General features: G+C 40.6%; 1 protein-coding gene across 1 annotated transcript in view; it reads right to left on the bottom strand.

The window, feature by feature from the left end:
• Positions 1-10,700: 10,700 nt before the first annotated feature.
• Positions 10,701-12,691, bottom strand: part of erbb3b (erb-b2 receptor tyrosine kinase 3b) — a 64,172-nt gene continuing 62,181 nt past the window's right edge. Inside the window, exon 28 of the mRNA XM_034172419.1 lies at positions 10,701-11,586. Coding sequence (XP_034028310.1) covers positions 10,718-11,586 — 869 coding nt within the window. The 3' untranslated portion in view covers positions 10,701-10,717. The remainder of the gene's footprint in view (positions 11,587-12,691) is intronic.

Genomic DNA, 12,691 nt, shown 5'->3' with positions numbered 1-12,691 from the left:
GAATCACCTCAAAATCTCTCATCAGCTGTTAAAATTTTCACTGAAAATCAGCTTAATTTTTCGAACCGTGTCCACTTCGATGTGTCTCACAGGTTTAGAAAAAATTTTGATCAAACAACGCGCCAGTCTCTCAGCAACTTCTCAGACAAAGGAATTCCGACGAGGGGCTGGACGACTCCTCCCACAAGGAGTGCTCACAGGCGAATGACGTCACCGACAGGCATGGAAAAACTCACGCATGCGCACGAGGGTTCAAGCATGTCTGACGTAAAAACATATGAATGAAATCCATATAGTTTTTGAAAAAAATAAAAAGGACCGTTACTTTATTGACAGCCCTCGTATATAATGGGTAATAGACCATGGGGCTTAGCTTGAAAGAGGCTTAGAAATCATTTGACATATGAGCGAACAACCTGAAAACACTTATTCCTAGGTAATTTAGGGGTGCTCAATTCAAAAATGATGTTTTCTGGGTCATAAAACTGGATATTAACCCTCCACGAACCAAAACGTACAATATAAGAGCAAAACACTAAAAATTAATTGTGGGAGGGAAATGAGCAAACAACCTGAAAATAGGTATCCTTGGGTATTTTGGGGGTGCTCAATTCAAAAATGATGTTTTCTGGGTCATAAAACTGGATATTAACCCTCCACGAACCAAAACGTACAATATAAGAGCAAAACACTAAAAATTAATTGTGGGGGGAAATGAGCAAACAACCTGAAAATAGGTATCCTTGGGTATTTTGGGGGTGCTCAATTCAAAAATGATGTTTGAGGGAAAAATGATGGGTCATAAAACTGGATATTAACCCTCCACGAACCAAAACTTGCACTATAAGAGCAAAATTCTTAAAAATTGGATAAATGTGTGCAGCATGAAATTGTGCATGATTTTTCATGAAAATTTTGGAATATCCAAAGAAAGTGATATCGTACTCTTTCCTGAAAAAAAAAACATATTTCACATTAACCCTTTACATGCCTGGAAAGTACATGTGTATGGTGCACGAGAACTTTAAATTCAAACTGAAATAGCGAGAAAAAAATACATTAATGATATTTAAAGTACCAAATCACTCAATTAAAGAAATTTGAATATTTCCTTAAAATAAATTTGGTACGTGTATTAACTCTTTTAAGTATCATGTCTATTAAGTGAATCCCACAATATACGTATTATACGTATGCAAGGTATACGTATAATAGGTATAATTCTGGCATGCACTAATTAATAGATTAATTAATTGAGTGGCATGGCATGATGCATATCAGTATTGTGTGACCTAGAAAACATCATTTTTGAATTGAGCACCCCCAAAATACCCAAGGATACCTATTTTCAGGTTGTTTGCTCATTTTTCCCCACAATTAAACAATTTTTAGTGTTTTGCTCTTATATTGTACGTTTTGGGGTGAGACGGGTTAATGTGCACATTTACACTCAACAAAAATATAAACGCAACACTTTTGGTTTTGCTCCCATTTTGTATGAGATGAACTCAAAGATCTAAAACTTTTTCCACATACACAATATCACCATTTCCCTCAAATATTGTTCACAAACCAGTCTAAATCTGTGATAGTGAGCACTTCTCCTTTGCTGAGATAATCCATCCCACCTCACAGGTGTGCCATATCAAGATGCTGATTAGACACCATGATTAGTGCACAGGTGTGCCTTAGACTGCCCACAATAAAAGGCAACTCTGAAAGGTGCAGTTTTGTTTTATTGGGGGGGATACCAGTCAGTATCTGGTGTGACCACCATTTGCCTCATGCAGTGCAACACATCTCCTTTGCATAGAGTTGATCAGGTTGTCAATTGTGGCCTGTGGAATGTTGGTCCACTCCTCTTCAATAGCAGTGCGAAGTTGCTGGATATTGGCAGGAACTGGTACATGCTGTCGTATACGCCGGTCCAGAGCATCCCAAACGTGCTCAATGGGTGACATGTCCGGTGAGCATGCCGGCCATGCAAGAACTGGGACATTTTCAGCTTCCAAGAATTGTGTACAGATCCTTGCAACATGGGGCCGTGCATTATCCTGCTGCAACAGGAGGTGATGTTCTTGGATGTATGGCACAACAATGGGCCTCAGGATCTCGTCACGGTATCTCTGTGCATTCAAAATGCCATCAATAAAATGCACCTGTGTTCTTCGTCCATAACAGATGCCTGCCCATACCATAACCCCACCACCACCATGGGCCACTCGATCCACAACACTGACATCAGAAAACTGCTCACCCACACGACGCCACACACGCTGTCTGCCATCTGCCCTGAACAGTGTGAACCGCGATTCATCCGTGAAGAGAACACCTCTCCAGCGTGCCAAACACCAGCGAATGTGAGCATTTGCCCACTCAAGTCGGTTACGACGACGAACTGGAGTCAGGTCGAGACCCCGATGAGGACGACGAGCATGCAGATGAGCTTCCCTGAGACGGTTTCTGACAGTTTGTGCAGAAATTCTTTGGTTATGCAAACCGATTGTTTCAGCAGCTGTCCGAGTGGCTGGTCTCAGACGATCTTGGAGGTGAACATGCTGGATGTGGAGGTCCTGGGCTGGTGTGGTTACACGTGGTCTGCGGTTGTGAGGCTGGTTGGATGTACTGCCAAATTCTCTGAAACGCCTTTGGAGACGGCTTACGGTAGAGAAATGAACATTCAATACACGAGCAACAGCTCTGGTTGACATTCCTGCTGTCAGCATGCCAATTGCACGCTCCCTCAAATCTTGCGACATCTCTGGCATTGTGCTGTGTGATAAAACTGCACCTTTCAGAGTGGCCTTTTATTGTGGGCAGTCTAAGGCACACCTGTGCACTAATCATGGTGTCAAATCAGTATCTTGATATGGCACACCTGTGAGGTGGGATGGATTATCTCAGCAAAGGAGAAGTGCTCACTATCACAGATTTAGACTGGTTTGTGAATAATATTTGAGGGAAATGGTGATATTGTGTATGTGGAAAAAGTTTTAGATCTTTGAGTTTATCTCATACAAAATGGGAGCAAAGCCAAAAGTGTTGCGTTTATATTTTTGTTGAGTGTATGACCAAGAAAACATCATTTTTGAATTTAGCACCCCTAAATTACCTAGGAATAAGTGTTTTCAGGTTGTTCACTCATATGTCAAAAGAAACTTCATTTCTAAGCCTCTTTCAAGCTAAGCCCCATGTCTTTTCTGGTGGTTTGTCTGTGCACTACAAGTATCTCATTGTATACGATGGGTTTTTTTGGGGTGAAAATATCACACTGATGAAGCAGACATCTCAGAAAATCCTGTATCAAATATGATACACTTGGCGTTATAGGGTTAAGAACTACAGTCATATTAAAACAAAGACTGTAGATTTGAAACAGCTGTTACTAATTAATGTGCAGGTAATATTTCCAGAAAAATGGCATTCTGGCACATTTGTACCATTAATCAGAGGATACAAGAGTCAGATCTTTGTTCAGTAATGGGTGAAACGAAATTTCATATTTCTGTGGAATGCCCCATGGTCTATAATGTGTTAGGAACACAAGGATGCCACATTAGTTGATGGAAATGAAAATTGTCAACCTGCAGAGTGCTGAATTCAAAGACACCCCAAAAATCAAAATGAAAAAAATGATGCAATGGGCATGTCCATTTTGCCAAAATTTCATTGCACCAACTCAAAATGGTTCATTTGTTTGACCCCCGTGTGCTTGTATGCCTGACTGACAGCATTGGGGCATGCTCCTAATGAGATGTAGGAGCCAATGCACCAGCATAGGGTCTGACAATGGGTCCAAAGCTTTCATCCAAATGCCTAATAGCAGTCAGGGTGCCGTTATCTAGCCTGTAGACATCTGTGCATGATTCCAGGGAGATGCCTCTCCAGACCATCACCGACTCACTACCAAACCAGTTATGCTGAATGACGTTGCAGGCAGCATAATGTTCTCCATGGCGTCTCCAGACCCTTTCACCTCTGTCACCTGTGCTCAGGTTGAACATGCTCAAATCTGTGAAAAGCACGGTGTGCAAGGGACAATTCTGCTGTTTTCCCCCATGCATTTCCATTTTGTCTTGTGTTTTGGTTTTATTTTATTGTCACAATCATGGATCATGTGTAAAATCAGGCTAATTTTTAATGTATGATTTACACATGAAAGTGATTTATCACCATTTCACTTAAGAATAAGAAGAACTTTATTAATCCCAAAGGAAGTGTGCGGGCTTAAATGTTACTTTAAATCAGACATTGGAAATAAAAAAAACAAAAAAAAGAGATCTGTTTTGGATCATTATCCTGGCTGCATGTTTTGCAGTTACCATATTTAAAAGAAAACAGAGAAACTTCACAAATTTTGGATTTACAAAGAAATTGAACAATGATTCTGAGGAGCAGCAAGAGGCGAGCTCTTCAGCAGATGCTAGCTTGAGAACAACCAACACCACGGCTGCACCGATCAGGACTGCTGCCGCGGAAAACCCGCCAACAGCTAGACTTGGAGTCAGCATGCAGGATGAGCTAACAGAAGGTGGAAATCGAATTGATGAGGGCTCAGAGGCCGCTGATGATGGGTACTCCACCTGCCTTTCCCTTTGGCTAACTGGACCAGACAGCAGTGGATTGAATGGAAGTCCCGCAACACCTGGCTGTTAGTAAAGAATGGACAGTTGGGATGCACAATTTGCAGAGATACAAAAACTTTTCTGCTTTCTGAAAAGGTAACTGGTACGCATTTATCAGAAGAGTGGATTAACAGAGATGTAATCAGTGTGTGAGAGGGGATTTTCTGCCGTCAATGACATTGACAGCAAGACCTGCAATAGACTGTGTGAAAACAGCCTCTCATTGCATCTTTTTGTGGATCTTGGACCTCCTTTAGAGAGATTCAACCCAGCACCGTTCATCACATCTTGGATTAAATCAGGTCTGGGCCAACAGCAAAGTAAGCTGATCCCAGTCCCTGTGTGGTCGCTTCTGTTTTAAAGGACATGTCGCACCAAAATCATAACAATTAAGATTTAGGCTGTTAGTGACCATCTGATGATCCTCCAGGATTACTTTGTGCACTTCTGTGACTGGTTTGAAAGTGTACGGCATTCACAGCAAACAGCGAAGGAGACTTCTGAAAACAAAGTACTCGTGAGTACTTGAGTGTATCCAACAGCGGTGACGTAGCTTTTACAAATGTTCCAGTATGCACTTGAATGGAATGTATCTACAAACATTAAGAACTGAGCCACAGATTAATTGCAAAGTTTACATAAGTATGATGTTGTGTTATAATGAGTTGTTTTTAAGTGATAACTGTTAATTTTGATACAGTCACGAGAAAAGCAGCAACTGTGAGAAGATTAGTCATAAACGCAGCCTGTTAAAATGAAAACAAAACGCTTTTAAGTACTGTAAGTGTTTAAAACCAAAAAAAATACATCTGTGTCATCATGCAGCCTATGAAAATTACATGGAGACATTCCACATTCATGTTCACAGTGGGGGTAAACAGCTGAGAGCTGGGCAGTAAAATAGCTTTCCACATTCCAGATTCAAATTCCGACAGACTCTCTCAAAGACAGTAAAATAAAAATAAAACTCATACCAGCTCCACTGAAGACAAAACAAAAGGGAAAAAATGAACCTGCCACTCACCCATTTGTAATGATTTACAAATGTAAAGTCCACACCATCAAGGAAGCCCTTGTGCATGCACAGTGTTGCCAGATGTACGATAATTATTGTATTTGTACGATAGTTTTGCCCTCTGTACGATCAATAATGGGAAAAAATCCAAAATGTACGATAATTTCAGTTGGTTGCCCAAGCACGCATCTCTCTCTGACACCCAAGAATCATTTCGCAGGCGTTGCACTCAGGTGGCATCAAAGACACACCACACACAGGGCTGCTGCTAGCTTTGGCCGGCCCGGGACAAAGTCATTTGAAAGCCCATCCCCTCTCCATACAAAGTAATGAGTTCCCAATTCTTGGCCCTGCCCCTCCCTCCCTGGGCCCGAGATAACTGACCTGTAATGTAGACTGTTTTGGCTGCACATGCGCACATACGTAGCTTAGCCCACCCCTGTCACCATCACTACACACACACACAACTTTTGAGCCTAGCAGCTAGTCTGGTAATTAACACGTTTGTGTCCCTTCACAGAAAAAAAAAAAAAATCTTTCTAGTCTGGTAGTGCATTTGCTTGTGCATTTGCATTGTTTTTGTGCCATAGTTTCCCCATTACTATAGGGATATTGTGAATTACTGTTTAAAAATGTGACATAAAATTCTTTGGAAATAAAAAAACACTAAAATAGCTACGTTGTATGCATTTTGTTTGTGTACGATAATTTCTCCCAAAATACAATAATTTTGAGGTTTTGGTACAATAGTTGCATATTTCCTATCTGGCAACACTGCATGCAGTACGTGCATGATCACCAGTCAGAGAACATGTCTAGGTCCACTATGTCCTCAGGCATGGATCGCGCAGCTCTGACTTCATCTCAAGTTCTCACGATTGTGGCACATTATACAGAAAAAAAGTCCATTTTGTATTCTGACTTTTTTTTTTTTTACATTTATTCTTTATTATTATTCACAGATCACATTACACAGCCAATATTGGTCATCCAGAGAAAGGAATAAAAGGAAAAGAAAAAAAAAAACAGCATAAAAAAACCTTGCTGTTAGTAAAAATACTATTACTGTGTAATGTATAATAAAGTGCTGAGAACAAAACTGCAACATGTATTTTATGTTTGTAAAAGGACAAGACCAAGAAAGAGAGAGAGAGGGGGGAAAAAAGGGGGGCAATAATAATAATAAGTACTACCTAATGAACAATAAATTAATGAACAATAAATTAAAAGGGGATGTATGGGCTAACAACAGGAAGTGGATTATTTTGTAGGGACGTATACAGTTATATTGTTTCATTTTGAGATATGTATATAGTACATACAAGACCAAACAATCCTTTTTAAACCAATGGAAATTAGCCAATGATGTTAAAGGGCAGAGAAGGAAAAGATGATTTAATTCATTAAGTCTGTAGGATGTGCCTATACCTTTCGTACATAGGAGACCCATTTTGACCATGACCTTGTGAATTTATTCATTTGTAGACGGAGTGAGAAAGTAATCTTTTCCATTATATAAATTTCATTAACAATATCCATCCATTCCTCTATTGTGGGGGGGTCGGGATGTAGCCAGTGTCGGGTGATAGTTTTCTTGCCGGCAGAAATCAAAACACCAAATAAGTATTTGTTGAATTGGCCTGTGAGAAAGTTAACTTCTCCCATAATAAGTGTTTTGAAATGAAATGGTATTTTTTATATGGAACATGTTTTCTAATATTTTGTGTATCTCAAACCAAAAACTTAAAATTGCTGGACATTCCCAAAATATATGCCAGTGATTAGCATCCCGGCTCCCGCACAACCTCCAACACAATGGGTCTCCTCCTGCAAAGTGAACTTTCTGCTTGGGGGTCACAAAGAATCTGATTAGACATTTCCATGCAAATTCTTTGTATTCTGACTTTATCCAATGTAAGAAATACATCTTTGTGTCCAGGCAGCCTGTGAAAAACTGCATCATGGAGATGTCCCACGTCCATGTACACAGCAGCAATGAACATCATCCTGTCATACAAACAGCAGCATCACCACAGGTTCCAAAATCCAACAGACTGTGAAAAAGTTAAGAGTTCTGGGGTGAAGTGTGTTGTTTCCTGTCTGTATCTGTAAATCCGAGCCATCACTTTCGAATGAAAGCAGAGAAGCTTTGTTACCGGATGTAGCAGGTTTGTTTCACTCTGTCAGTCATCGGGATGTTTTGGCTTTTACTAAAACGTATGTCACATTTACAAAGAAATGCAGAGAATTGCAGACTAAGCCATTAAACAGAGACGAAAAGAAGGAAATGCACCTGCTAACGCTCAGAGTGAGAGAAATAATTACCAATAAAATACATCTTCGACCACAAATTATTAGCGCATGTGCACGGACTGACTTACAATCACGAGTACTTTTATGTTGTCTTGCTAACTGGGAATGTAAAAAAATGTGCAACATGTCCTTTAAGGTAAGGGCTAATATATATAAACTATTATTAATTGTTAGCACTGTGTTGTATGTGATCAGTTTTTTTTAAAAATGGTCTGGTTTTAATGGTCATGTATGTGTGGTGTCATTGTTTGGTTTGTTGATGCATATTATAGTATTTCAGGGGTTATTTTGCACGTTAATGCAGATTCCTTGTTTAGATTCACTTCAGATTCGCTTCACTTTTAATTTCGTGCAGCCATCACGGAATGAATTAGAATGAATTCGTGCTGCCTTGATGAAAATGAGGCGCTTTTCATCACAATATCACGGACCAATAGATTAATGTATATTTCGTGCTGCTGAATCACGACTTGCCGTGAGACCAGGTTGGTGATATGTGTGCTTGTATGTGTTGTGCTGACATGAGGCAAGTAGGTGCACAGGCTTGTAATAATGGACGTTTTGATAAGTCCTCACTCTGAGGTACATGCAAGTGCCCTAGAGTGCCTTGATTAGAGAGAGTGGCATCAACTCAGATCATGGGGTCATTTTGGTTCCAACTGCACTGAACTACTGAATGAACCTTAATGTTTTTTTGATGATTTTTTCAAATCATTTAACCACATACAGCAACACATCCAGGTACAGGTGCTATCAAAATAAATATAAAAAATAGTTAAGCTATCAAATTGACATAAATTTACAATTTATGATGCTTTATTTAATGAATTTAAAGCCTGATTTCATGCTTCTGCAGCTCTGTAACTCCATGTCATGCAAAGATGTGCATGACAGTTTTAAAGTTCTCCGTCTCTGGATTATGCTTTATTCTGGACTAATTTGACCCTCAACAAGCTTTTCTTTCTACAATGATCACCTCCAATTCAACGGTAAGCTGAACAATTTCCTCTTTTTCCACTCGGTGTTGTAAAGTTGCTGATTTTCTGATCCATTTGTAATCAGCGTGTGCACTGCAAAAACTATTAAAATATGAAAGAGTGAAAGCAGAAAAGTGTCAAATCATAGCCTTTTGTGTCTGATTTAACAGGTGCGTGTCCAGGCTCCGGATCCAAGTCCGAACACGTGTGAAGAAAATAAACGGTCAGACTTTTAATCATAGAAATGACTCCAGTCTCACTTTCCTCAAATTGGCGAGTGTCAGAGCGCTGAGCTTTAATTTGTACCTCTGTTACTCTGCACATCCAGACTGCTCTGGGATTTTAATGGAAATACATTGTGATCAGATGGGATATTTTATCTGATGTGAGTGAAAATCTGGTTGTGTCTATCTGTGTCTATTTGTGCCTCCAAATGAACAACAACCCGGCATTTTCAGCAAATAAATAAATCAAATAGCTGGATTTCCATGCAGACACATTAACAGCCAACACTATTTTGAACCCAAGATGGCACCACAAGCCACGTGACTGTTTTTTTTTTTTTTTTTTTTACTTGTCATGTCACCACTCTCTCAGTTAAGGCACCCTGGCTGGACTGTACAGGGCAAGACACTTGCAAGCACAATAAACAGTGCATGTTCCTGTGAACAGCCTGCCTGATTCCTTGACAGTAAGAACGGTATACAGGCTGTTAAAAGCAACCGAGGTCGGCAAATTGCTCATTGTTTGGGTGAGATTACAATCTGTTCACACATACATTAAAAAAGTGATAATACACCCTTAACCCATGATCAAATTGAGGCAAGTTAGTATATTTTCATGTTTAATTCATCTTATGTATTCAAATACCAAAAACAAAATGCTGCTCTAAATAAGACAACAACAAAAAAAAGATTTTGCAAAACAACATTTTATTGATTGAATAATAATTTCAGAAAAACTCTGCTGTACAAAGATTAGACACACAGTCAATGTAATAATAATATTGCAATGAGGTATAAAAATGATGTAATAATGCTGCATTGTAGTGTAATAATGATGTAGTAATGCTGCATTATGGTGTAATAATGCTGTAATAATACTGCATTATGGTGTAATAATGCTGAAATATGGTGTAATAATACTGTAATATGATAATACTGTGTAATAATCCTATAATAATACTGCATTGTGGTGTAATAACATAGTAACTATACATTGTGTAATAATGCTGCAATAATATGGCACTGCAAAGTAATAATGTTGTTACAATAATGCATGGTGGCTTAGTGATTAGCATGGTTTCTTCACAAAAAGGTCCCAGGTTTACTTCCTGGTCCTGGTCCTAGACCCGGTCCTTTCTGTGTGGACTTTGCATGTTCTCCCCATGTTTGCGTGGGATCCCTCTATATGCTCTGGCTTCCTCCCGCTTCCAAAGACAGGCAGGTTAGGTGAAATGATGACTCTAAATTGATGGTAGGTGTGTGTGAGAGTGTGAATGAGTTTGTCCTATGTGTGTAGACCCTGTGATAGCCCAGCGGCCTGTCCAGGGTGTACCTCACCTCTCGCTCGATGACCGCTGGAATAGGCTCCGGCCTCCTGTTTTTCTGTATTATAATACTTTGTACTATGTAATACAGTACAGTACATCATGTGTGAGAGTGTGTTGCTTATACTTGTCAGTGTTTCCTTCATGCTGGAACTGAAATAATCTATTTTTTTAAACAAATGTGCCCCAGATGTAACTCGGGATCTAAAGTAAGTGTCAAACTGAACTTCTGTCCATGTTATGTGCGCACAGCATCTGGTTTGAGGTAGAGTCTGCTGTGCCAGTAGTCTGGGTTATCAAACGATGTGCTGCTGCCAGGCTCCCCAATGCCGGCACACACCTTGATGTATCCCCCGATCCCCGCACACCTGCTGCCGCCCATCTCATCAGAAACTGTCCTCCCTTTCACTGGGAGGTTCTGATACTCTGCCTGTTCCCACCCACAGGGCTCCGTTGCAAATCTGGTCATCTCCTCATACTCTTCCACCTGCTCTCCCTCAGCTGTCAGCACATCTGGCCCACTTAGCAAAGTACCGCTCAGAATTCCCCGAAGTGTGGGTTGGTTGTTTGTGCTGTGCTGCTTCTTCTCTTCTTCACTGCAGTCTTTTTTAAATAGCTCCATTATTTGGTTTTCCTCCTCACTGCTTGTTTCCTCAACCTCTGCTGCTGCTTTCTGTGCAGATGTTGGACTCCCACATCTGTCCAGTGGTGGGGTTTCAACCTTATCTGAGTGGATGCTCTGGATGTCCATGCAGTTATACCTGCACATCTCTTGGTCTGCCCTGCTTTGGTCGTCCTCGCAAGTTTCACGAAGCAGATGTTTGTCCGTGGATTTGTTTTGCTCTGTTGAAGTTTCCTCACAGTCCAAGTTCTCACTGCTTTCAGCTGAAACTGACAACCGATTCTCCATCTGTGATGTATCCCCGAAGCACAATGGTGTCTTGCAGGTTGGAGAAGGCAAAGGTGATGATTTCAGCTGAGCATCCAGCTGGGAGGAAGTAGGAGCACCGGATTCTCTCGTCATGACTTCATATTGCTGAGTGGGATTTAACACATTATTCCTGGTAGATCTTGAGTTTCTTTGCCAAGTATGAAAGAGCCTAAACACTGTGACACAATAAGTGAAAGAAAATAACTGAAGTGTGTTTTAAGTGAAACATAAAATCCAGTCAAACATGAAAGGGATCATACACTAAAGACAAATTTTAAAGTAAAAAATAGCATAAACTTTGAGGTGATGCATCCTTAAAATAAGACACTTTCAGGTCTCTATCAAATTATATATCTGTATGCTTGTTGTGCATTCCATTTATACTGTAGATGTTGGCATTTCTCAGTTGTCTCGGAATATCCCCTGAAGTTGGAATTCCACTCGTTCCATCCAGAAATTGCTGTTGTGTGCTCTGTCTTGTACACACATTGGTGCAGGTTTTTTTCTGTTAAGGTTGGAGTATGTAATTTGTGTTTGCAATGTGTTGTCTACTCTGCAGAACTTATAGCCGAGAGATGTTATTAACCATCAGGGTGAAGCATGCTGGAAAAATTGTGATTTGGGCACACTATGGATACACAGAATACTATCCGGGACAACGCAGGCAGCCATAAGAGTGAGGGGAAAGAGGAAACGGCGAAAATGTAAACAAAGAAGGGGTAAGAGGGCCGGTATCCATGCTAGGCTAAAAGCTAACTTCTACAGACCAGCAGTACCGTCGCTCCTTCTCTCTATTGTCCATTCCCTCGACAACAAGCTGGATGAAGTACACCTGTTGAGAGCAACACACTGGGAGTGGAGAGCCTGCTGTGTGCTTGCTTTCACTGAAACATGGCTCCACGTTGACATCCCAGATGCAGCCACACAGCTGGATGGGATGACATCGTTCCCAGCGGACAGAGAGGCTGCTAGCTCCGGTAAGAGCCAAGGTGGGGGACTGTGCATATACAACAACAAACACTGGTGTTTTAATGCCACATTAGCCACTAAACACTGCTCCCCGTTGGTGAAGTACTTCATTCTGAAATGGCGACCTTCCTACCTGCTGTGGGAATTCACCAATGTGATTGTAGCCGCTGTTTATGTAGCTCCCAGCGTTAATGCTAAAGGTAACGCTAACGAGGCACTTGTAGGGCTGCACGACTCCATCAATGAGCTCCTGACTAAACACCCAGATAGTTTTATAGTGGTTGCAGAGGATTTTAACCACAACAGTTTAAA

This window comes from Thalassophryne amazonica, chromosome 6 (genome assembly GCF_902500255.1).
Source record: "Thalassophryne amazonica chromosome 6, fThaAma1.1, whole genome shotgun sequence".
In the NCBI taxonomy this organism is placed as follows: domain Eukaryota; kingdom Metazoa; phylum Chordata; class Actinopteri; order Batrachoidiformes; family Batrachoididae; genus Thalassophryne; species Thalassophryne amazonica.
This window is presented reverse-complemented; position numbering and strand designations above follow the sequence as displayed.